Source organism: Taeniopygia guttata, chromosome 34, assembly GCF_048771995.1.
Source record: "Taeniopygia guttata chromosome 34, bTaeGut7.mat, whole genome shotgun sequence".
In the NCBI taxonomy this organism is placed as follows: Eukaryota; Metazoa; Chordata; class Aves; order Passeriformes; family Estrildidae; genus Taeniopygia; species Taeniopygia guttata.
This window is the reverse complement of record NC_133059.1, coordinates 2,142,232-2,167,118: the sequence shown is the minus strand read 5'-3', so window position 1 is coordinate 2,167,118 and position 24,887 is coordinate 2,142,232. Positions and strand designations below refer to the sequence as shown.

The 24,887-nt window shown below is 52.1% G+C and overlaps 3 protein-coding genes and 1 pseudogene across 3 annotated transcripts in view; all 4 read right to left on the bottom strand.

Annotated features, from left to right (window-relative positions):
- The window catches only part of LOC121468955 (uncharacterized), a 2,238,800-nt gene that overhangs the window by 545,472 nt on the left and 1,668,441 nt on the right, over nt 1-24,887 (bottom strand). The gene's annotated exons all lie outside the window — the stretch shown is intronic.
- On the bottom strand, nt 8,220-9,214 carry LOC140681330 (olfactory receptor 14J1-like; annotated as a pseudogene).
- Nucleotides 14,498-22,257, bottom strand: LOC105760323 (hydrocephalus-inducing protein homolog). Its single transcript, XM_072920875.1, has 10 exons — nt 22,253-22,257; nt 21,212-21,404; nt 20,546-20,654; nt 19,706-19,960; nt 19,236-19,378; nt 18,667-18,891; nt 17,360-17,520; nt 16,756-16,865; nt 15,680-16,172; nt 14,498-14,882 (listed from the first exon to the last, which is right to left on the bottom strand). The coding sequence occupies exons 1-10, from the start codon at nt 22,255-22,257 to the stop codon at nt 14,780-14,782; spliced, it is 1,797 nt and encodes a 598-aa protein (XP_072776976.1). The 3' UTR covers nt 14,498-14,779.
- On the bottom strand, nt 22,338-24,614 carry LOC140681311 (hydrocephalus-inducing protein-like). The gene is made up of 4 exons (XM_072920874.1): nt 24,558-24,614; nt 23,737-23,941; nt 23,135-23,367; nt 22,338-22,493 (listed from the first exon to the last, which is right to left on the bottom strand). The coding sequence occupies exons 2-4, from the start codon at nt 23,921-23,923 to the stop codon at nt 22,338-22,340; spliced, it is 576 nt and encodes a 191-aa protein (XP_072776975.1). The 5' UTR covers nt 23,924-23,941; nt 24,558-24,614.

The window sequence follows — 24,887 nt, the reverse complement described above, 5'->3', positions numbered from 1 at the left end:
TTTGGTGGCCCCGGGCACCCGGCTGGGCTGCAGCCACTGCAGGGGCTCCTGGGGAATGTTCCAGAGCAGAGCTGAAAGCAAACAGCAGTTTCTGGAGGGGTTTCTGCCCCTGGGCCTGTGCTGGGAGCCCAAGGGCAACAGCCCAAAGTGCTGGGGCTCAGTGCCCCTTGGCCAGGCCGTGTTCCCTGGCTGTGCCCTGTCCCTGTCCCCTGTCCCTCAGCTGTGCCCTGTCCCTCAGCTGTGCCCTGTCCCTGTCCCTCAGCTCTGTGGGGCCAGGGGTGGCAGCAGGACCTGGGGCAGCCCTGGGGGAGAACAACCCTGAGCCCCAGCTGGGCCAGTTCCCCCAGCTCCCCCCAGGCCACTCCCAGCATGGGCCCTGTGGCTCCCAGTCACCCCCGGTATGGTCCCAGTCACTTCCAGTTACACTCAGTGTGATCCCAGTATCATCCTGGTCACTCCCAGTGTGATCCCAGCATGATCCCAGCATGTTCCCAGGTGTTCCCATTCATCCCTATAATAGTTCCAGGCACTCCCAGTATGGTTCCAGTCCTTCCCAGTATGATCCCAGTATGAACCCAGTCACTCTCATTACGGTACCATTTGCCCCCAGTAAGGTCCCAGTCACTCCAAGTCACCCAGTATGATTCCAGTCACTCCCAATATGATTCCAGTCACTCCCAGACAGTCCCAGTATTATTGCAGTAACTTCCTTTATGGTTCCTCTGTGATCCCAGTCACTCCTGGTTAATGCTGCCCGGGGTCCCAGGGGTCCATCTGACCCCCGGGCTGCCGCTGCCGTGGGTGTCCGGATAGCGCTGCGCTGTCAGGCTCAGCCTGTCTGGGTCCCTGGGCTCAGCTCCCAGCCACAGGCAACTTAGCGAGCACCTCTGGAGTGATTTCAGCTCTGTGAGTTCAGCTCTCAGTGATTTCGCTCTGTGCTCACAAGTGCCTCTGGCAGACACACAGGGAAAGAGAGAGGAAAAGGCTGTATGTGGTTCCACAGCGATGTCCTTTATTGCCAGCTCCTCTGAAGGGATGCAGCGACAGTTCTTCTGCCAAACTGGGCAGATATGGGTGTTTATATAGGGTACTGGTGTGTCAGAAATTGTCCAGTTGCCAGAGTTGAGAAGAATACACCGATACCCTTACAGAGAGGTAAGAAGGGTCTGAATGCAGAAGAGGGGCTTCTTTGGTCCAGTCACCATGACTTAGGCATTTCTTATCTTAGGTGAGTGACCGCCAGGGAGGCCTTGCAGGGCCTCTGACTGCTACAGTGACACTGCAGAACCTCATGGAACCGTGGGTCAGTTGTGACAATGCAGGTCCAAGGACACCATGGTGGCACTACAGAACCTCATGGAACCAAGGGTCCATGGTGACCTTGTGCAGCCGCAGTGTCACAGAGGAGCCGCTGTGACACAGCGAGGGCACACGGAGCCCAGGGGCCATTGTGACACATCAGGGCTTTGTGGAACCACGAAGCCATTGTGACATTGCAAGGCCTCATGGAAGCACGGGGCCATTGTGACACTGCAAAAGCAAGGGGAACATTGTGACACTCCAGGGCCTGATGGAGCCAAGGAGACCATTGTGACACTGTGGGGTCCCACGGAACCAAGGGAACATGGAACAGGTCTGGCTGGTTGGGCTTCCTGGGGACCACCTGACAGGTCCGGGTGACCTTGGCATCTCAAGGGATACTTCTCATCTGCCCCTGAAGCACTGGGGCTCTGGGCTTTCCTTCCCATGGGAGAGAACTGTCCTTCTCCTCCAGGGAACCAGGGCCAAAACTGGGATTTCTTCTCCAAATTTTCTTATGTAAAAGGATTGTTTCCAGATGAAATCTGCCAGGAGAGACAGGTCTGGCTGCCTTGACCACCCAAGGGTCACCTCTTATCTGCCTTTGAAACGCTGGAACCATGTGCTTTGCTTTCTTATGGGAAAAAAACATCCACCTCTACCAGGCACCCATGGCCAAAACTGAGGATCTGCCTCCAGAATTCCCTATATCCAAGGATAGCTCCCAGACAGAAGCTGCCGGGACTGACACGTCTGGCTGGCCTTGGCTTCCTGAGGGCTGCCACTCATCTGCCTCTGAAACACCGGGGCTCTGTGCTTTCCTTCCTAATGAAAGGAACTCTTCTTCCTGTCCAGGCACCCACAGCCAAAATTGAGATTCCACCTCCAAAATGCCCTGTGTCCAAGGATAGCCCCTAGACGAAAGGTGCCAGGAGAGACAGGTCTGGCTGGCTTGGCCTAAGTGTGGCCACCTCTCATCTTCTTCCAGAACACTTGGACTTGCACTTCTCTTTCCTACAGGAAAAAATCATTCATCCTGTCATGGCCAAAACTGGGATTCCACCTCCAAAACTCCCTACATCCGAGGATTAATGCTTTGAGGAATGTTTTTTGTTGATTTAATGACCTATTAAACCTTTTCCCAAAGTTTCTCTTATCTTCTATGTTGTCAGGAAGGATGTTTTATTGTTTTGAGCTCCTGAGAATCTCTTGTTGGTATTTCTTCAGTGCATCCAACTCAGAGGACAGAAACAATTGTAATTCCTTTTAAATGTCCAATTGAGAGAGTTTTTAGGGGATGGGGGTCAGGGCTTGTGTGTCCTGCTTGGCACAGCCCAGGCAGGGCTTTCACAGCCCCATCCCACACTCCATTTCCCAGCTGGAGCCGCTGGTGCCTCTGAGTTCTGCTGTCCCAGCCCCAGGGCCGCTCTCCTTGTCTGCCCATTCCCCCAGGGTCTCTGGGCAGGGATGGCCTCAGTGGGGGCTGCTGACATCCTCAGCAACTTGGAGGCTGCTGCTGAATTTTACTGCTCCAGAGGCTTCTTCAGCCTTCAGATCTTCAGTGCAGGAATTCAGTGCCCCAGGGCTCATTAACATTCAGAACACCTTAATAAGCGAAGCCCTGGGAATAATTTGATTTAAGTTTTCAAATCTTTTGGGGTTAATTAGGTAGATTCCAGTAGTGTAGTTGAAGTGAATGTATTTTATTGACACAGGCAGGAAGAAACCATTTTTTAGGTCCTGTTTAGGTTTTTTTTCCCTATGAATACATTGATATGTGCAATCTCCAATGGACACTGAATCCAAGTGCCTCCTCATGCAGCTTGAATAGATATGAAAATCAAGACCCTTTGTGGCTGACAATCCATCAGACACTGTTCCTATCCCCACCCCACCATTTCCCCCATCCAAGCCCTGGCACTCAGAGCAGCCTTGTGCAAATCTGAGCTCCCTCCAGCCCAGGCTGCACCTGCAGCTTTCAGCTCCTTGGCTCCAACTCCCACCTGCTTTCCTTGGAGAAGGAGCTGCCCCAGACACAGAGGGATGTTCATTTATTGCCAGCCAACAAAGCCAAGGGAAGGCACAGCTCCATCAAATGCAAAAGTCATTCCTCTGCTGGCTATTAAATCCACTTTGCACAGCAGACAGTCTCAGAGCAATGGAAACACCTTCTGTGCCCAGCACAGATCCCAAAGTCCCCCCAAACCCTCCCTGCCCCGATTCTGCCCAGATTTGCTCTTTGCACACACGAGTCACAGGCTGAAGGCAGGAGCTGCCTCCATGCCCAGAGGGAGGAAAAGAGGGAAAGTGGATGAAGAGCTCTCCTGTGCAGAGCCAAGGTCCAAGTGCCCCTGCAGTGGGAACCACAACTCATCAGGTTTGTGTCCTCTGGGCTCAGGGACTGGTGACACTCAGAGGCACAGAAAGGTTTCTTGCCAAGAAACACAAGTTGAACATTTGAACAGTTTAAAAACAATCACAGCTCTTCCCTCAACTCTCTGTGCTGTCCCAGCAGCATCTGATATGTCCCCTATCCCCAAGGGATTTCTGCACGGGAGCAGTTTTAGACAGAGACATAAAAGGTAATTCTGTGATAGATATAAATGTAAGTAAGGTGTTGAATAATGTGATATTTATTTGAACTTCAGAAAGACTGCACAACTCTGTGAAGCTCAAAGCATGAAGCCAGTCAGTTGAGAGGACCTTGAATAATGAGAGAGCACCTAGAGAAGGAAATCTGGGAGCAACAGGAAGGACATAGATTGAGCTGGTCTAGTGAACAGATTTCCTTAGACATGGCCATTTAAACAGGAGAGCTGGAAACACCTGAAGGAAGAGGGAGATGATGCAATAAACAGAATATTGGTGACTCAAGAGGATGGAAAGATCAATATTTCTTCTTCTCCCATCAATACACTTCCAAGAAATTCCTGTTCCTAGAGGGAAAACATTGGTCTTTCTTAAAAGTAGTGTAAGTGACCCAGATAATAAAAATGTCCCTGTATAATATGAAATGTACACGTATTAACACCTGTGCCCCTTTCAGGGCAGACATCAGCTGTGTGCCCAGGAACAGGCAGTGCCACTTGTGCCCGCCAGAGCTGCTCCTGCTCCAGGCCCAGGGCCCATCCCAGAGCTGGGGCAGCCACAAAGCTGTGCCCATTTCTGCTCATTGCTGCTCTGATGGGGATGGATCCTCAGCCACTTGTGGGTTCTTGATGAATTTTCCTACTCCAGAGGCCTTTTCTTTCTTGAGCTCTTCACTTCAGGAATTCAGTGGAAAAAGCTCGTAAGCATTTGTTCAAAATGCTTGAACAAGAAAAACCCCTGTGAATAATTGAAGTTTTCAATATTTCTGTGGTGAATTAGACAGATTTCAGAAATGTACTCAAAGTGAATATACTGTAATCGAAACAATGCAGAGAGAAACTGTTTTGTCCTGTTTCCATTTCCTGTGTATAGATTGATATCAGCAATGTCCAATTGATATTGACTCTCAGCACCTTCTAGTGCAGTTTGAATAGATATGAAAATCAACACCCTTCATGGCTGACTATCAATAACACTTTGTCCCCACCCCCTCCGCACAATTTCCCCCATAAAACCCCTGGCACTCCTATGGATCAGGAATGGTGTGGCCAGCAGGAGCAGGGCAGTGATTCTTCTACTGTGCTTGGCACTGGCTGGGGCAGCACCTCGAGTTCTTTGTTCAGTTCTGGGCCCCCAATTTTGGAAGGACATGGAAGGGCTGGAGCATGTCCAGAGAAGGGAAACAAGGCTGGAGAGGCGTCAGGAACACAATTCCTGTGAGGAGCGGCTGAGGGAGCTGGGGTTGTTGATCCTGGAGAAAAGGAGGCTCAGGGGAGACCTCATCACTCTCTACACCTCCTGACAGCAGGGTGCAGCCAGCTGGGGGTCGGGCTCTTTTCCCAGGGAACAGTGACAGGACAGGAGGACACAGCCTTCAGCTGCACCAGGAGATGTTTAGGCTGGACATCAGGAAATATTCTTCACAGAAAGGGTGATTGGTCATTGCAATGGGATGCTCAGGGAAGTGGGTCAGCCACCGTACCTGGAAGTGTTTAAAGAAAGACTGGATGTGGCACTCAGTGCCATGGTCTTGGTGACAAGGTGGTTTTGGGTCCCAGGTTGGACTTGATGCTCTCCAAGGTCTTTGCCAGCCTGGTTGATAATCTGATGATGGTGACACTGCAGGGCCCGGGGGAAGCAAGGGGCCATTGTGACACTGCGGGGCCTGGTGGCACTCAGAGGACCATGGTGACACTGTGTACGACATGGCACCACAGAGCCAAGGGCCATTGTGACACTGTGGGGCTGAATGGAAGCAAGGAGTGCATTGTGACAGTGTGGGTCCTGGTGGGACCACAGAGCCCACTGTGACACTGCAGGGCCTTGGGGAACCATGCAGAGCTTTGTGACAGAGCAGGACCTCGTGTCATGATGCTGTGACACTGCAAAGCCCCATAGATCCAAGGGGCCAGTGCTGGTCCTCAGGGACTCCTGGAATGAAGGAAACATGTATGACACCGTGGTGGCCCTTGGGACCAAGAGGCCATTGTGACACTCTGGGACAAAGGAGAGCATTGCTGCCCTGCCAGACCTCATGGAACCAAGGATCCACTGTGACACTGCAGGGCCTTGGGGACCACGGTGACATTGTGACACTGCAGGGCCCAAGGATCCAAGGGACTTTGTGACACCAAGGGGTCCCATGGAACCAAAGGGACATTGTGACACTGGGAGGCCCCATGGAGTCATGGAGACCATTGGGACACTCTGGGGCCTCATGGAACCCTGGTGACACCAAGTTGTCTGGGAGTGTTGATCTGCTGGAGGGTAGAAGGGCTCTGCACAGGGACTGGACAGGCTGGATCCAGGGCCCAGATCCAACAAGGTGAGGTTTAACAAGTCCAAGTGCCGGGTCCTGCACTTTGGCCACAACAACCCCTGCAGCGCTACAGGCTGGGGACAGAGTAGCTGGACAGCAGCCAGGCAGAAAGGGACCTGCAGGGACTGATGGACAGCAGGCTGGACATGAGCCAGCCGTGTGCCCAGGTGGCCAAGAAGGCCAATGGCTCCTGGCCTGGATCAGGAATGGTGTGGCCAGCAGGAGCAGGGCAGTGATTCTTCCCCTATGCTGGGAACTTGTTGGGCAGCACCTCGAGTGCTGTGTCCAGTTCTGGGCACCCAATTTAGGAAGGACATGGAGGGGCTGGAGCGTGTCCAGAGAAGGGCAACAAGGCTGGTGAGGTGTGTGGAGCACAAATCCTGTGAGGAGCGGCTGAAGGAGCTGGGGTTGTTTATCTTGGAGAAGAGGAGGCTCAGGGGAGACAAGGTGGTGTCAGAGCACAGGTTGGACTTGATGATCTCCAAGGTCTTCTCCAACCTTGCTGATTGTGTGATTCTCTGAAACCACCCTTGGAGCAGTTGCAGGAGGAGCCCTGGGCCTCCTCTTGAGAAGCTCCAGCAGCCCAGGTCCCTCAGCTTCTCCTCACAGCCCCAAAGCCCATCCTGTCAGTCCTGCAGAGCCTCTGCAGCTCCTCCTCACTGCCCAGAACAGGGAGCCCCACAGCCAGACACAGCAGCCCAGATGTGCCCCCCTGGCCTGGGGTGCCTCTGGCAAGGGAGCAGCACCAGGCACTGCAGGAGCCTGCAGACAATTCCTGCAGCACTTGTGGGATGATCCTGCTCCCCAGGGGACATTCCCATGGTGCCAAGTCAGGAACTGCAATGGGGAGTGGGGCCAGAGAGGAAAGGGCAAACAGGGATGGGCTGTGTGCAGGGGAGGGAACAGGAGTGGGCAAGAGGAAGAAATCTGTAGCAGGAAGAGTAAAGAAAGCAAAGATGAAGCCAAGGAAATGCTCAGGGCAGTTTGGGGGTGGCTGCCAGGCAGCCCTGGCTCTGAGCAGCAGCGTCTGCAGTGGGACAGGAAACTCCCAGCTGATGGGAACAAACTTTCTGGCTGACTGCAGAGGCCAGGACAAAGCTGAGTGGTTTCCCTGGCGTCCCCCAGCCCTTCCTGGCCCCAGGGGCTGATGGCGTTTGTGCTCCCTCAGGTTCATGTCCCCACAGCAGCAGCATGTGGGTGCTCCTGCCTGCTGTGTGCAGTGCAAACAGGGGCTGCTGAGCCAGTGCTGCCGTGTCTGTGCCTGCAAGGATGCGGCACCTCTGTGAGCTGGGGGAGAGGCCAGGGCTGCAGAGGGGGGATGTTGTTGGCAGCTCCATGAGGACGCTCTGGGACGCTGCCCTGGGCTGTGCAGCGCACTGGGGATGGATCAGCCCCTGCTCTGCTGCTCCTTCCCGTCTCCCCAGGGCCCTTGCAGAGCACCAGCCGTGCTGTTTGCCCCCAGCCTGCCCACGGCCAGCCTGGGGCTGCTCACGGGGGTTTTCTGTGCTGAGCATTGGCCTGGCCGTGCTCTTGAGAGAGCCTGGGCAAGGAGCCTGGAGCCCCCAGGCCCTGGCCTGAGGCGTCAGCGCTGCCCCAGCAGTGCCCATGGCCTGTCCCTGCTGCAGCCCCGGCACTGCCACCCCCAGGACTGTGCCCGGCCCCGAGAGCACTCAGGCCCTGCAGCAACACCAGGGCCACCAGGGCAGCGGGGCAGGGCCACGGGAGCAGCACTGGCAGCACCAAGTGCTGCTGCTCCTGGGCACAGCTGCTGTGCCAGCACTGATCTGCCCCAGCTCTGCACACAGACATTGCTGCTGCAGCTCCAGAGAAGGTCAAAAAAGGGGTATCTCTGGAGAAAACTTTGCTGGGAAATCCTTTAGTTTCTTTAAAGTCACTGAGAGGCAGCCCCTCATTGACACAGTCTATAGTCGCAGGGAAGGTGGAGAGAAACAAAGTGAGAAATGGCACAAGCAATGAAATTTTTTTGAGGATAATATTAAATGCACTTTACAAAGAAAAAGAACTTCCAAAATGAAACCAACAAGAAGTGTCAAAGATGACTTTTGTTAAAAGTGATTAGCAAAAATTGGCCAGCAGTTTAATGTTTCTGAAATGTTTCACTGCATGTTTCACTGCAGCCTTGAGCTGCTGATTCTCAGGCTGTGGATGAGGGGGTTCAGGGCTGGAGGAACCACCAAGTACAGAACTGACAGGGCCAGATCCAGGGATGGGGAGGAGATGGAGGGGGACTTCAGGTGAGCAGTGCTGACAAAGAGGAACTGCACACCAAGGTGAGGGGAGGCAGGTGGAAAAGACTTTGTGGCGTCCCTGCTCAGAGGGGATCCTCAGCACAGCCCTGAAGATCTGCACATAGGAGAAAACAATGAACACAAAACATCTGAGTCCTAAACAGGCACTAACTGCAATGAGCCCAAGTTCTCTGAGGTAGGATTTGGATCAAGAGAGCTTGAGGATCTGGGGGATTTCACAGAAGAACCGTCCCAGGCACAGGGGCAGGGAAAATGTTTTGGCCAGGTGCAGCAGGGAATAGAGAAAGCCACTGGCCCAGGCAGCTGCTGCCATGTGGGCACAAGTTCTGCTGCCCAGGAGGGTCCCGTAGTGCAGGGGTTTGCACAGGGACATGTAGTGGTCATCGCACATGATGGTCAGGAGGGAATACTCTGCTCCCATGAAGAAGATAAGCAGAAATACCAGAGCAGAACGTACTGTGTAGGAGATGGTGCTGGTGTCCCAGAGGGAATTGTGCAGGGCTTTGGGGACAGTGGTGCAGATGGAGCCCAGGTCGCTGAGGGCCAGGTGGAGCAGGAAGAAGAACATGGGCGTGTGCAGGTGGTGGCCGCAGGCTACGGCGCTGATGGTGAGGCCGTTGCCCAGGAGGGCAGCCAGGGAGATGCCCAGGAAGAGGCAGAAGTGCAGGAGCTGCAGCTGCCGCGTGTCTGCCAGTGCCAGCAGGAGGAAGTGGCTGATGGAGCTGCTGTTGGACATTTGCTGTGCCTGCACATGGGGCCTGTTCATAGAGAAAAGGACAGGGAAGAGTTAGAGGAGTTACATTTAATCAAAATTAAAGCTATTTCCCATACACCCTTCTCCATAACACACAGAGACACCTTTTTGTGTTCAAGAGTTCTGGGGTTTTCTTTTTAAGCTGCCCCCATGTCTCTCATGTATTCCTGGATATCAGAAACCTTTGGCATTTCTGCTGCACTCAGGGAGAACAGAGCAAGTTCTTTGAGGCAAAGTGATGAATGAAGAGTGAGGGGAGATGGCCTGGCATTCTGACCTGTTCTGAGTTTCTCTGGGCTTAAATCTTTCTCAGGTAGAAGGTGATCAACTTCGAAAGCTCCAGGTACTGCTGAGAGCAGATGGATCCACCACAGTCCAGGTCCACATTTGAATCCAAGGACTCCCTTTGCTCATTTCACCATCCCAACAGCACTTTCAATGTCAGAACACCTCTGCCTTTCTTCATCAATCCTATAACACAGAGATGCTCTAGGACAGGTTTGCATCCTGGATTGAAGCTCCCAGCTTAGACTGAAATCTCAGGGAGACTCCCAAGTGTCCTTCTGATGGCACTGGATGAAGGGACACACAGCTCCTTCCCTGGCTGCACTGCCAGCATTGCCCAGAGCCGGGCACTGGGGACAGCTGTGTCACCCTGAGCCAGCTGTGCCCCCTGCCAGAGCCCCCAGTGCCGGGCAGCTGCTCCCAGCCCTGTGCTCTGCAGAGGGAACTGGGCCCGGGGCTGCAGAGCTGCCCCACGGCTCTGCTGCAGCTCTGCCTGCACAGGAGGGGCTGCACGCCTTGGAGCCCCGGCCCTGAGGGCAGAGGCTTGGCTGGGGCACAGGAGGGAGGGGGCTTGTGCAGAGGGAGGGGCTGCACTGGAGGGAATCCTGTGGAGATCTCTGAACTTTGCCTGCCACGGTATTTCTGGGTTTGTTTTCTCTCATTGCCTGGTCTTCTCTCTGCTTCCTGGAGATTTTCCTCCTGCAGGTGTTTCCCTGTGCCTGATCTCTCCCTGCCAGCTCTCACAGACCCCAAATCTCTGTGACCTCTCCTTGGTCCTTCAGAACCCTGCCTGTTTGCTGGGCATGGGCTGGAGGCAGGTTCTGGTTGCAGCTTGGAGAAAAGACAGCTCAGTCTGAGCCAAATGGCTCCAGCAAAAGTGATGCTGGTGCTGTCCACGGGCAGAGTGGCTGAAAGCACAATAGGGATCTCCTGTGAACCTATTGATCACTAAAAGTGACAGTTCAGATGTCTCAGGCACTTGTCAAAATTAATAACACCTTTAATATTTATCCCCCCTCCCTGACATTCTCCAATTGTAGGAAACTGAATACAAAGTCTCAGGGGATTTCCTTATTTTTATCAAAATCCTTGTCTTGGAAATATTCTATGACTGATAAGAAGCCCTCAGCATGTCAGAGCTTCATGAGCATTTCACCTGCCCTGCACCAGAAATACTCAGGGTTGTGCTCACAGGGTCTGTGGGCATCGGGATGTTCCAGCTGCAGGAGATCGCTCCAGGAGCTGCAGCTGCATTGTCCTGCAGCCAGAGGTTCCTGTGCCAAGGGCTGGCAGTGATTCTGCCCCAGGCACTTCTCAGCCCCTTCCCAGCCCTGACTGATTGAAGCTCTCTGTGCCTCTGTGCTGTGCCCGGGCTGGCTGCAGGCAGTGCCCCAGCCCTGCTGGGCTGGGAGAAGAGCTGCTCAGCAAGAGAAATGTGCTTTTGAATCTTTTCTTGGTTGTCAGGAGCTGCTTCTGTGCCAGGAGCCTGGCCCAGCTCAGCAGCACAGACACAGCACAAGGACTTTAATGACCCTCTGGGGCTTTGTGCTGAGGCCCTGTCGGGTTTGACGCGGAAAATAATTTTCTCGGAAGGAAGAGGTCAATCCAGCCAGGGGTCAGGGTTGGATACTGACACTTGGGGTGACCAATTGAGGGTGGACACGCCTCTGAGAACACAGAGGGGTTAAAAGCAGAATTCCCAGGAGAACTTTCTCTCTCTCTGGTTCCGGTCAGGGTGCAGTGCAGACTCTCACCTGCCCAGCCCGTGGCTGGGTGGGGGAGGGAAAGCCATGTGGCCTGGCTGAGGTAAGGCCGAAGGATGGAGGGACTGGAACTGGGCTGTCCCACTGCAGATGAAGGGTGGAGGAAATCTGGGATGTTCGCGTTTTCCCCCAGAATCTCTCTCTCAAGAAAGAAAGGGACAGTGACAGTGCCGACAGTACTCTGGCAGAGAAGGAAGGGGGGGGGAAGTGTGCTCAGTGTGGGAGCTGGAGCCTGGGCCAAGAGCCATCCAGGGAGTCGGGACTTTTAACCCTTCCTTGAGAAATGAAAGCTTTGTGAAAACATTATTCCTCCTTGGTTTGAAAGAGAGGAAGAGAGACAGCCTGGGACCTGGGATGTTAGGGAAAGAAGACTGGGGGGGAATATGGTGGAGTGGCTTTTGGCTGGACTTTTTCTTGTTAGCCATAGACTGAACCAATTTTCTCCTCCAAGAGAGAGACTGTATTTTAGGAGAATGCGTGGTGAGCCAAGAGACCTGCTTCATCAACTACCAGTTCAGGAATGAACAGAGAAAGTTGAGGAGGGTGTGATGGTGCCCTCTGTCTTCAGGAAGATGGAGATCTCTGTTTTCACCCTCGGCCCCAGGGGAGGAAGAAAATGGGGGGGACTGTAGTTCCAAAATGAGACACTGGACTGTTGTTCCTGTTGGTCCTTGGCAAAGCCTCCTTAAAGGAGCCCTATGAGCAGTCTGTCCATGCACGGTGGTGAGAGCACTGTGACATGGAGAGGAGGGTGTCACGCTGGCAGATTCGCTCCAGGCAGTGCCATGTGTGACATGAAAACACAAGAAGTGGCAGCTGTGTTTCCTGGGGGTCTGTGGTGCAAGGGAGACTCCTCTCTCCCCTGATGGACTTAGTATTGATTATATTGAAGGGTGAATTCTTGATTAAGGGTCCAAGTCGTGTCTCACTGTGGTTTGTGTTTGTTGTGGTTTGGTGGTGGGAGGAGGAATGTTTTGAAAGGTTTTCATTTTGAATTTTGTGTGTGATTTTCTTTTTTTTTTCTTTTATAGTAGTATAGTAGTAGTAGCTTAATAAAGTTGTTTTTTTCCTTTGTTATTAAGCTTGGGCCTGCTCTGCTCTGTTCTTGATCGCATTTCACAGCATTCAATTGAGAGGTTGCATTTTCATGGGGGCGCTGGCATTGTGCCAGTGTCAAACAGTGACATGAGGCTTTGGTTACAGATTATGTGTGAACAATCCAGAACGTCCTGACATCTTAATGAATTTGTATCTTGGGTATTTTGGCCTTGCCCACACAAGCTAGAAAATTAAGGAAAACATGCACAAGGATTGAGAAAACACAGTGCAATTTAGGGCCCATTCAAGAAAATGGTGGTTCAATTGCCTATATGTTTTACCCAGAGATGACCCAAACAATTGCTGCTGAAGAACTTATACCATTAACTTGATTACAAATTTTCAAAGGCAAGTGGAGTTGCTCTTCCTGCTCAAATAATTTAACAGGATTCTTGCTATTAGCAATTAAATTATTATTTGATTCCAGCTTAATATGATTTCAGAGATTCATTATAGCTCTAAAACTGTAGAATACTGTATGCTTTGTGGATAAAAAGACCAGAGAACTGTTAACCATTTTAGGGATTTATGTCTATCTTATTGATTGGTCAGGGTAATATGTGAGCTCCTGTGAAATCCTTTTACAAAACATTACAGTTTATCATACTTAATTTGAAAGGATTCCCTGTCTTTACCAGGTGTTAATTGCAGAGAATCACAGAATCAATTAGGTTGTAAGAGATCTCTGAGAGAATTTCATCAAGCTTTGGACCAAACACCACCTTGTCAAGCAGACCAGAGCATTGAGCTGGTCCTTGAACACCCTCAGAGAAGGTGGCTCCACCACCTCCCAGGGCAGGGCCTTCCAATGTTTAACAATCCTTTCTGTGAAGAAATTCCTCCTGATGTGCAACTTAACCTCCCTAGCGCAGCTTAAGACCGTGTCCTCTTGTCCTGTCACTGTGAGGAGGGCCCGGTCCCCATCTAAGTACAGCCTGTCAGGCTGGTGTAGAGAGTGATGACATTCTCTGTTGCCCTGGTTTTTAAAAGTGTGAAGTTTTCCTTTATAGTTCATTTGAAAGCTTTAAAGCTCCTTTAAAAGTTTTCTATGCCTTCTGATGCTTACATATTTCTACTGGAGTTCTCACACACTGTTCACGTAAATAATGATTGTTTTGCATTCTTCTTTGCGGGAGGAGAGAATTGATGGACTGTTGGTTTGACCAGTGTGGTTAGAGAGGTGGTAATTTCATCCTCCAATCCACTGTCACTTTTAGAATTCTAGATATTGCAAAGTCAGAAATTAAATTAGCTCTTTTTCTCTTTTGAACTTACCAAGCTTCTGTGTACTCATTTCATGTCCAATAGCGACAGTTCCCCCTGGGCCTCCTTTGCTCAAGACTGAACCCTCCCCAGCTCTCTGTTCTCTCAGCCATTTCTCATCAGACTTGTTCTCTAGACCCTTAATCAACTTCCTTTCTCTTCTCTGGACTTGCTCCAGCACCTCAATGTCCCTCTTTGGATGAGAAGCTGGCTCAGAGGCGGACCTGCTGGAGGGCAGGAAGGCTGCAGAGGGCCCTGGACTGGCTGGATCCATGGGCTGACGCCACTGGCAAGTGCTGGCTCGTACACTTTGGCCACACTCACCCTCTGCATCGCCCAGCTGTGGAAAGAGTGGCTGGGAAGCTGACTGACAACAGCTGAACCTGAGCCCAGGTGTGCCCAGGTGGACAAAAAGGCCAATAGCACTGGGCCTGTATCAGCAGTAGTGTAGCCATCAGGATCAGGGCAGCGATTGTCCTTCTGTGCTGGGCATTGGTGAAGCCACACCTCGAGGGCTGTGTCCCTTTCTGAGCCCCTCAATAATAATTAAAGTTTCTCTAGCAATTGCTTTATTCATTATTTGCCTCCCTTCCCTGCCCGGCTGTGACTGGAACTACACCAAAGGGAAAGTGCCTGCAGCCGAGGGAAGGCTGGGCTTGGGTCTCTGGTTCTGTTTGTCCTTGCTGCCGGTGGTGTTGGTTGTTTGCCTTGTACATACTGGTAAAGAACTGACACTCCTTTTCCCACATCTTTGCCTGAAAGCCCCTTAATTTCAAAGTTATAATAATTGGTAGGGAAGGGGGATCTCATTCTCCATTCCAGAGAGGTCTGGCAGACACCTGTCTTTCAAACCAAGACAAGCTGACAATTAACAATTTATTAGCAATTGTTTATTAACAGTTAACGGACAATTATCAATTACTTATCAATCTAATCAACAATTAGTTAATCAACTTAGGTAAGAGGGAGGTGCTCACTGGAACGTGGGAGGGTAGCTGCAGAGGTCTCTGGTGAAGGGTGGGAGACCACCAGCAGCAGAAGGTAGGATGTCACCAGCTCCTGCCGCACGCTCCAGCTGACACAAATGTTGTCACTCAAGTGTTGGTCTTTAGAGCACCTCCTTCTTGGGTCCCTGGCCTTACTCTGTCTCTTCTAATGGTTTATCCAGACTGTCCTTCTCCTGGGCTCTGCCTTCCAAAGTCACCTGCCCCATCTTCTCACCTGGCTGCAGGTTAGGAATCCTAGGAAGAGAGGGACTGGTATTAGCCAGAGGAACATTCCCAGCCCGCCGCTTTTCTGTCTCCTTGCAGGGCACACAGTGTTGCATCCTGTCTCTGTGCAAGCAGCGAGCAGCAGATTTAACAGCTGCACTAGCTGCATGGAGGCTGCAGAGATGCAAGGGCAGGAACAGGACCAGTTAAATGCCCGGGGACCAACTACAGCACATGGGGTTCCATGTGGAGAAGCAGGCCTTGCTTGTCCCAAAAGGAAGCAGAGCTGGGGACTGGCTGGTCCCTGGATCTCTTGTTGCAGATTTTGCAACCCTCCACAAGCTTACTGTTTCATACAGTGTCTTTTCCCAGTGCCTCCCTGCCAAGGGGTGAAAGATGATGATGAAAGATGAGGATCTTTCTGTGCTCCTGTGGGTGTTTCTGCTGCCTCCCTGGGGCTCCCCATCCCAGTCAGAGGGACTGAAGGGAGGGTGTTGGGGGGTGAACCAGGCTGGGCTTAGTGATGCCCAGCAACAGGGCAAGAGGCAACGGGCAGAACCTGAACAAGACAATTCCACCTGAACCTGAGGAAGAACTTCTTTCCTGTGAAGGTGATAAGTTGCGCAGAGAGGGCGTGGAGTGTCCTTCACTGGAATTATTCCAGAGTCCTCTGGACACAACCCTGTGCCACGTAGTCTGGGATGACCCCGCTTCAGCAGGGAAGTGGCACCAGATGACCTAGCGTGGTCCTTCCCACCCTGTCCCACCCTGTGATTCAGTGATACCCATCAGTAGCATGAGTTGGCAAGCGTGGAGATATTTCCCACCTGCACAGCAGGGTGGTCTTAAACTTCCCCAGGCACTCTGGGAAGAACTGCACGTCAAAGGTCTCCTTCTGGCCAGGAGCAATGATGCCACAGTAGGGGTTGATTGAGAACAGGTCATGGACAACATCTGGAAAAACTTCTAGGGAGGTGCTGACACGGTCCTCCTGCTCAGAATACTGCTGCTGCTCAAAATCCAGCTCCTGCACGAAATCCAGCTCCTGCACGGAATCCAGCTCCTGCACGGAATCCAGCTCCTGCACGGAATCCTGCACGGAATCCTGCTCGGAATCCTGCTCGGAATCCTGCTCCTGCTCAGAATCCTGCTGCCACTTGGAATCTGGCTCCTGCTGCTGCTCAGAATCCTGCTGCTGCTCAGCAGGCCGCCGCAGCCTCCGCACTTTAGGATGTGTCTCCGAAGGATGGTCCTGCTCCGACCAGAAAAGACGCAGCAGCTTTCTGCGATGCTTTACAGTATCATAGGAGAGGAACCGACCTGCAGGGAGGAAGAGGATACCTTCCAAAGACAAAATCCTGTGTTCCCAGCAACTCTGCCTCCTGCTGCAGGTAGGTGGAAGAGAGCTGGGATGCACTTGGAGAATCTCTGGTCAAGTACTTTATTCTAGCAGGAGACAGAGTGTCGGGAGCAGGGTCTCTGCCTGAGCACACACTCCTGCACCAAAGCAGGAAAGCTGGTTTCAGACAGTGACTTTGCGTTTGCCCTGGAGTGGGGAACTGCACACAGACAGTGGCTGCAGGGCAGCTCACTCGTTACACCACTGTTTTTCCCGGTCTCAGACTTCTCAAAGAGATGACCTGGTGTCCCCCTTCCTAGTCCTGACCCGGCACGTGGCTCTCCCCAGAGCCTGGCTCAGCTGCTTTGCAGAGCAGAAGTGGCTCAGCAAGAACAGAAGGGGCTGAAAGGCAGAGGGGGACAAGGAGAAAACTCTCCAGCTGCAGCTGGGAAGGTGCTGATGAAAGTGGATGCGTGGACAAGGATGAAAAAGCAATTCATGTTTTGAACTGAAGTGGCAGGGTCTTCTCCCCGGGCCCTCAGCTACCAAGTGAAATGCTCTTACGCATCAGAGTGGTTGAGTATGGCTTCTTCAGCTTCTTCACTGGTTCACTCCCTGCAGGTTTCTCCCAGGAGTATTCCAGAGCTACCTCGCCTGTGTTTTGCAGTGTGAAACTAAAAAGCAAGAAGGAGGAATAAAAAAATGTCCAAGAAGTATAAAGCAAATAGTACAGTAATATTGTCTGATGGACTACTGATACCACTTTCTCCTGAGGAGCATCTTCCCCAGGCAACCCAGCCATGCTCAGACTGCTGTCCTGGGTGGCCCAAGAAAAGATTTCAAAGTCTGGAAGTTTAAGAGAAAAGGGCCAACATGGTGCCCAGGACATTGAAGCTAAGGGGTTTATTCTGGACTTTAGGTCTTGGTTTGACTGCAAACTTATTCTGGAGCAGATGAGGACAGGTGACATACAGTGAAAGCAAACCCATGGCTGTTCTCAGCAGAAAGGTATGGCAGCATTGAGCCTCTCCTGAGCACCACCTCCTGCTTGGCTTTGCGTGCACGTAAAAGGGCCTGTGCTGGCTTGGGTGGGGTAGAGTTCTGGGAAGCAGTTCTGGGTCAGCCTTGGGCAAAGGCAGCTCCTGCTCACAGGGCCTCCAGCACTCACGTGGCTGTCCCTGTCTGGAAGGGCAAGGTACTCTTGAACTGAATCATGGTCGTGCTCAGCTTGAACTGGGTGTAGGCAACCACAGCACTGCGGTACACCTCCAACTCCTGTCTGCTCTCCTCCACCACAGTGTGAGCCGGTTCCGGGGCTGTCTCGACCACCTGCAAACAGAGGAGGGAAGAATCACTGAGCAGAGCCCAGAAAGTCAGGCTGAGAAGGGAATCTTCTGGCCTCCAAGATCACTAGAAAGGACCATTCACTTTTACTGCCCTGGAAAGATGACAAAACTGGGACTGCTTTGCTACAGTACTTGTTTCTGCCCACTGATCCAAGAGGTAACTACCACAGTTGTTAATACACCCAGAGAGACTACAGCTGCATTCCAGTCCCTGTACTTCAATCTTGCAGAGGGCCTGGCTTTTTTCCTCGTTCCTATAAATCCTGCAGGTCTCCAAACTAGGGTTAAGTTCCCCTGCTGGAGCTCTGTGGATGGAGAACCCCAAGAGTGAAGAGTTCTAGAAAGCACCTTTTTCTTCTTGTCTTAGAAGAAAGTGCTCTCCAGGTCTCCTGTCTGGAGCAACTGCTTGGAGCTGGGGATGGGCATTTTGGGATGTGAAAGATCTCACTAGGAAAATCTCCAACTGCAGATATTCTGATAGAAAAGAGGATGGTTTAGAGGCCTTAAAATGGTCCAGAAACTCGGAAATAACCTCTACCCAAGATGAGTGTGTTTGGCAATAATGACAATGAAAGTAAGACTCTTTGGAGATGATCCTTCTCCAGACTCCTTCGTAGAGTCATGCAGTGCCTGGGCTACACCATGATGAGATATCCCACACCAAATACAGAGACCACAACTAAATTCTCATGCAGACAAAACTTGGAGTTCACCAGAACATGCAGGAGAAGTGTATTTCTCTCCACTGCAAAAGAAGAGACAGAGTGCAGCAGACTAAATTCCTTGTTGGTAAAAGGGCACCAATCAGCTGAAGAGATTTCTAACACCGTAAAATGGGATAAAATCGTAAAACATTGCCTTCCATTCTACATGGGCTGCAACACTTGTGTTTGTGGCCCAGACTGAGGCTTTGGGTGTGGCTGAAGGTCTCTTATCAAAAGGCTTCCTCCTCTCCTGTGCGTGTATCCGGTCCCTGTGCCTCCACCTCTCCGTTCAAATGCGCTGCTGGTGAACCTCATGGCTGTCCAATGTCCAGAGGAAGCAGGAGCTGCTCAGCCAGCAGTGATGGTGTTCTAGTGGTTCTTTTTGTAAAACCCGGGTTGGCTTTTCTTGCCATTTTGCTTCTTACCTGCTTTATTTTAGGCCGCGTGGCGGCTGCCGGGTCTTTCCTGGTGGTATCCTTCCATGTGACAATGCACATTTGGTCATCCCAGTCAGGAACCTTCTTTTGTGGCAGCTCAAAGTTGACCTTGGTCATCTTACATTTCACAAGGGGCCTCCTGAAGGTGGCTGGGACATCTGATTTCAAGATCACTGTGATGTCCTTGGCACAGCCAGGATGGAGGTGTCCCACCTAGGGAGAATCAGGGAGTCAAGACCAAACTGGAAGCACTGCCAAGGGCAGGACTGACAGCAAAAGGGACTGACGGACGTGGTGAGCAGCTGTGCCAGGAATCTGCACCTCAGAGTGGATTTAGTGAAGTTTGATAGACAAAAGTATGAACAGAAGGTGCCACCTCCCGTAACATGAAACCTTTTCTGCAAGGCTGGCAGCCTTGGCCCAGCCAAGCCAGGGACTGCATCTCCCACGTGGCACTGGAATGGGCTATCAGTGGTATGTGAGCACTCCCTGCCAGCTCCTGGGAACACCAGGGCAGGGCCTGAGCAATGGGGAAAGGCAGAGCAGTCCACGCTCACCTTGGGGGAGAACAGGAATGGGGCATCTGCCTCCCACTCAAAGCGCATGAACTGCTTAAGGCTGCGGTTGGTGACGGCGAAGGTCCTGTAGCAGCGCTTCCCGACAGGACAGTCCCCAAACTCGATGTGATTCACTCTGACAGCTGTTAAGGAGGAGAGCAAGGGATCTCAGCATGCAGGGAGCTCCACCTGCCCCCTGACATGCACAGACACCTGCATGTTCAATGCTTCCTTGCTCCAAGCCTTCCCCCCTATGAGAGGGAGCTCCCCAGGCAGTTTCACCACTTCCAGGGACACATCCCTAAGCCAGTGACGTGCAGCACAGCACACACTGCTCTGCATGCATGGCTACCACACCCACAGGCCACCAAGTCCCGTGGGAGACAGCCCAGGCCTGGCTAGAGAGAGGACACAAATGATCAGATATTTTCCTCTTCCTTGCTCCACCTTGGCAGTCTCTCCTCTCTTACCATCAGTGATGTCTTTCTTCAGACTGCTCTTAACATTCCTTTCCTGTGTGTCATCCTCTAGTCCAAGCAGGGTGAATTCCTCCTTGTGGCCTTCACCCACCAGCTCTATTAGGGTCTCGTTAGAGTAGCTGTCCTTCACTAACACATGAATCTTCCCTTCCAGATGTTGAGCCAGGGTGGGTTTGAAAATTACATCAAACTCAGTTGATTGCCCGGGACTCAGAAGGAAGAAAGGCTTCTTTGGGAGCTTGCTCGCTGCACAGCAATGGAAATCAGAGTTAGGTGGTACAGCTGCACAGAGGAAATATTTCCATAGCATACATGAGGAATAAGAGGTTGAAACCAGCTGCCTTCTAAGCACAGGTTCTACCCCCTGTGGTTCCAGAGTGGTTCCAGACCCTTTTCCTCTGTTCACAAGACAGCCACCTCCAGACACAGCTTAACCTCAGGCTGATGCCCAGCCCTCATTCCATCTGCTTCCAGCCAGCTCCAGCCATATGGAAAGCTGAGCCAAAGAGTGCTTTGGGCTTCTGCTGGCTGGCTGTGTGCTCAAGGGCTGTGTCTGTTCAGGCTGGTACCTTCCCACGTGCAGCAAATACCTCAGAGGGTCCCCTGAGGTAGTGGCAGTCCCCCACAACTCAACCCACCACGTCTAGAAGAACAGAACTTGCTACAGCTTGCTAGGAGGAGACCCTGCAAAAAGCCCCCAAGAAAAGCTTGGGGGACAGAGAGCCCAAGGAAAGAAACTGTGCCTAACATCTGGCTGCTGCTCAGAGAACCAAGAGCAGGGCACACGTTTTCCCTCTGTGCACAATTGCACTTCATGGTTAATGGATTTACCTTTTCCAATGAGCTCCTTTTTCACATCTCCAGTGTGGAATACCTTGACTGGGGAGGTCCTGCCTTTCAAGAAGAACATTCTATGCTCATCCTCCTGGAGTAACATAAACTGAGAAAAGAGAAGCCAGAGCACAAGGGTACTGTGAGTCCAGGATGGCACAGGGACTGACACTGCAGAGCTGCTGGTCCCACACGGGAGGCCAGCGCCTCTCCCACTACAAACAGCACTTAGCACAAAAGTTAAGTCAAACCAGCCAGGGAAAAAAGGGCATCCAGAGGCATCTGGATAGAAGTGACACAGAACCAAACAGGGCAGAAAGTAATGAGCAGAATGTATTTAAACCACCTCTAAGTCTACTTAAAATGTAATAAACTGGGATCAAATACAATCTAATGGAACTGGGAAATCACACATGCCCATGAGAACAAAAGGTGACCTGAGAGACAGGGGAAAATACTCCACCACCTTTCTTGTGTTCAACTTAAAGAAGAAAGACTGGGCAGAAAATTTCCAAGAACTCCCTTCTTGGAGAACAGACGTCAGTCCTTGTTCAAAAAGAATTTCTGACACCTCTTTCCAGGTTTGCCATGTTCTTTGGGACCCTTCCCCTGTGCCACAAGCACTTGTTCCCAAACCAGACCATTCCTCGAGCAGGTCCTCCTCACCTTGACTGGTATGATGCCATCGTTACGGGTGACCAGAGGGAGCACCTCTGAATCCCACAGCTGGAGCCTCTTGAAGCGCAGCACGGCGTTTCCGCTCTCGCTGCGAGCACTTGAGCACACGACTGTCAACCGCGGCTCGTGCCCCTTCCCGCTGATGGTGAAGGTCAGGATTTGGGGTTCAATTCCCACAGAGCTGCAGGAGAGGCACAGAAACAATTTCAGCTGGCACTAACCCACTTCTCACTGGGCAAGCGAAGCAACAAGGGCCACCCACAGTGTTTTCCTTGCCTGGTGCTCCTGTACCCCACAACACAGCCCCCACCAGCCTCTTCCCAATCCACTCAGGGCCATTCACAAGAGGAATCTGCTCCAAAGAGCCAGAGCCTTCCACAATAACACTTAAAAATAATTTCACTTAATTGAATTATGCAGCACAGCAGGTAAATGAGAAGGCACCAGATGAGATATGGCAAATCCCCTGGCTGCAGTGAGATGAGACTTATGCAACGAGCAAAAGCACAGCATGAAAGCAGTACAAAAGCAAGAAGGCAAATAGAAATGATTGTCACTAGCAGTAAAGATCTTTTCCAAGAACAGTAAAAAAGCAATTGCTCATTAGAAATTAGACTTCTCTTGCTCCAATTCAGCCACTAAAGGGTTGAGGAAGGGCAGGTCAAAGCCCCAGTTCACAGGTCCCAGGGCAGAGGAACTGGGCTCCTCTTTCATACCAGCTGCAAATACTCACATAAAATAGCTTAATGAATGCCAGGGGGTCACACAGGATCACTTAATTTTACAGAAACAAAGAGAAAACGTGACTGCTGACTTGCTGGCACAGAAACTGCTTCATCTAAGCCTTTGTCGTTGGAAACCCCCAGCTCAGCTGCAGCACATCTCAGTAACTTGCGGTTGGCCACCTGTACTATTTCCCTGTCTTCACAGTTCCTCACACAGGCTAAACCATCAGCCTCATTCTCCTGCTCTAAGGGCTATTGGCTCCCAGATCATCTCATGCCAAGTACTCTGCCTAAGGCTACTGACAGCATTAGCGCTAACAAGAGGTCTGTGCCTTCCCAGGGGAGAGGCAGCTATCAGTGAGGCCTCCCCCAGTATTTCACAGGGTCAGTTACCCTTTTGGGATGACAAGAGAAGCCTTGAAAGTGCAGTTGTAGTTCTGCTCCTCTGGTGGGGTGAAGGTCACCGTAGCAATGGCATAGGATGAGCCGGGAATGGACATCTTGACTGGATACAACTTGAAAATGTTTTCGATAGGGCTTTTTTCCTTGAGGGAACCCAGAGAGCAGTGTTAGGAGGAAACACCTTTCAACATGACGCAGTTTTATCCATACACGCATTAATGAGAGCAGTCCCAGACACTGTGTCTTCCTTCCTGCTTCCCTGGGCAGGCTCCCTCCCTCCCAGGGAATGCCGACTTTGTGCTGAAGCACTGTGTGTTTTGAGGGCTGGCAGCTGCCCCAGCCTATCTGGGAGGTGGGCATTGCATGGAAAACCCTGCAAATGACCTAGAACTGGCCTTCAAGGAAAAGGAAAAGCCAGGGAGCCTGAGAAAATGCTCTGCTCGGAGTTCTGGCATGTCAATTCATAACTGAGAAAATGCTCTTCTTTGAGCCCTGGCACGTCAGGTCATAACATCCCCTCTCTGTGTGTGCTTCCCAGAGAGGTTCAGAAGGATTCACTTCTCCCACCTAAGACCCAGAGGTGTGAGCCAAAACCAAGACATGCAGAATTCCACACAACTGCTCCCTGGTTCTGCTGCCCTCCCCTGCACTTTGACCTGCACTGAGCTAGCCTTGTCTGGGCCACAGGATCAATGCACCCGGAGAACAAAACAGGCTCTCAAACGGCCCTTAGAGGGCAACCACCTCCTTGGCCTTCTGTTCCACCTTGGCCTCCTGTTCTTACCTCTCCAGACAGCGGTTTGATGGAGAGGACCACGTCACATGGCAGATGGCGTGCGTTGTAGATACTGAAATGAGCTTCAGCCTCTCGCCCAACCTGAATATTGCTGAAGAGGAATCTGTTCTCATCTGTGACGAACAGGCCGGCGCCTTTCACCGACTGCATCTTCTGGACGAGGTCGCTGCTGCTGCAGATCGGGAAGTCCTCAAAGATTGATGTGACGTCCTGAACAAGTGCTGTGGACACACCAGAGGGATGAGCACGGAGAAGCCTCCCTGATGTGTTTATCTGGGCCCTGCTGGCCTCTCAGAAGGCTTGATAAGCCCTTTCTGCCCGGGTGACTGCTAAACCCAGCCTTGGGTGGGGGAGCTGGCTGAGGATGGAGCTCAGTCAAACTCAGCCTTAGAGAGCATTGCTTTCCTTTTATCCTTCCATGCATCCCTCTCAGCTGGGAGGGATGAGTCCACTGGTGGACTCGAAGAGGGCTGGAACCTCTGAGGATTTTAAGGAGGGAACCCAGGCCTAGCATGGCTCTCTGTCCAAGCAGCAAGTTCAGGTGCTGATCAGCAGCAGGTGTGACCAAGGGCACTGTGGGCAGTAGGTACCTGGGAGGCAGGACTTGGCAATCAGGGTAAAGGGAATGCCGAGGGGATTGTCCTTGGGGTCTCTGCCCGTGATGTCAACGTAGAGCTGCTTCTCACACGCCCCCTCCTGCCTGGCAAGGCATTCCACTGAGATCTTCTGCTGGCCCCCGGGACTGATGGAACCGGAGCAGGGGGACACCGTGAACATGCCAACACTGAGGCGACTCTGCAGGAAAAGTTCCAGGAGAGGCTGATGGCTAATGGCTGTGCCTTGAGCACCCCAGCAAGGAATATGTCCTGCCTTGACCTCCAGCTGGGCCCAAGCACCCAGTCCCAGGGCAGGGAAGGATAACTCCATGGCCCAAAGGCAGCCCCAAGCTGAGAGCAACAAGCCAAGAGGAGCTGCAAGCCTGTCCCAAGTGGCAGAGAGAAAGGAGTTTGAGTGTGAAGACTGAAGGTGGTAGCTGTGATCCTCCAGAGGTAACAGAAATAGCAGAGAGCAGAAATAGCTGTGAGAAATGATGGGAGGGAAATGGGAAGAAGAAAAAGCAATGTTGTCTGAGCTCTGTGGACCAGGAGTTCAGTGGGGGATGTTTTTGCTTCTGTGGTGTGCACAGACCTACGCTGCCTCACAGCTAGCAAACACAGGACCTGCTCCCCTCTGTTGACCCCACAGCTCCAGGTCAGAGGCAGAGTACAGGACTGCCAGGGGGACTGAGCAGACACTGGACTCCATCCTGCAGACCATGTCCCACCCTGTGGCGATGAGCCCCCAGCCCGGGCACAGCAGCATCTTCTCACATCCCCTGCAGCAGCACTGCTGGGGAGCAGGAGTCACCCACCTGTGTCGAGGAACTTGATTTCCTTCTCAGTGAGCACTTTGCAGATTCCCCTTGCTGTAAACTGAGAGGAGAAAGCAGAGGTATCTGTCATGCTGAGCTGCCCTGCCTTCCTCTGAGGCTGAGGCTGGCCTTCCTCCTCAGAGAGGAAAGCCTTCCTCCTGATGGCTCCCAGAGAGCAACCTGCAGCTCCCAGTGCCGGACAGAGCAGCTCTATCACCAGCTTCACACTACACGTGGGGTACCGAGGTGCTGTTTTGCTCCCTCTCCCCAGACCAGGGATGCAGATGGACAATAGCCCAGGTCTCCTGGCTGCCTGCCCCTCACCAGCTG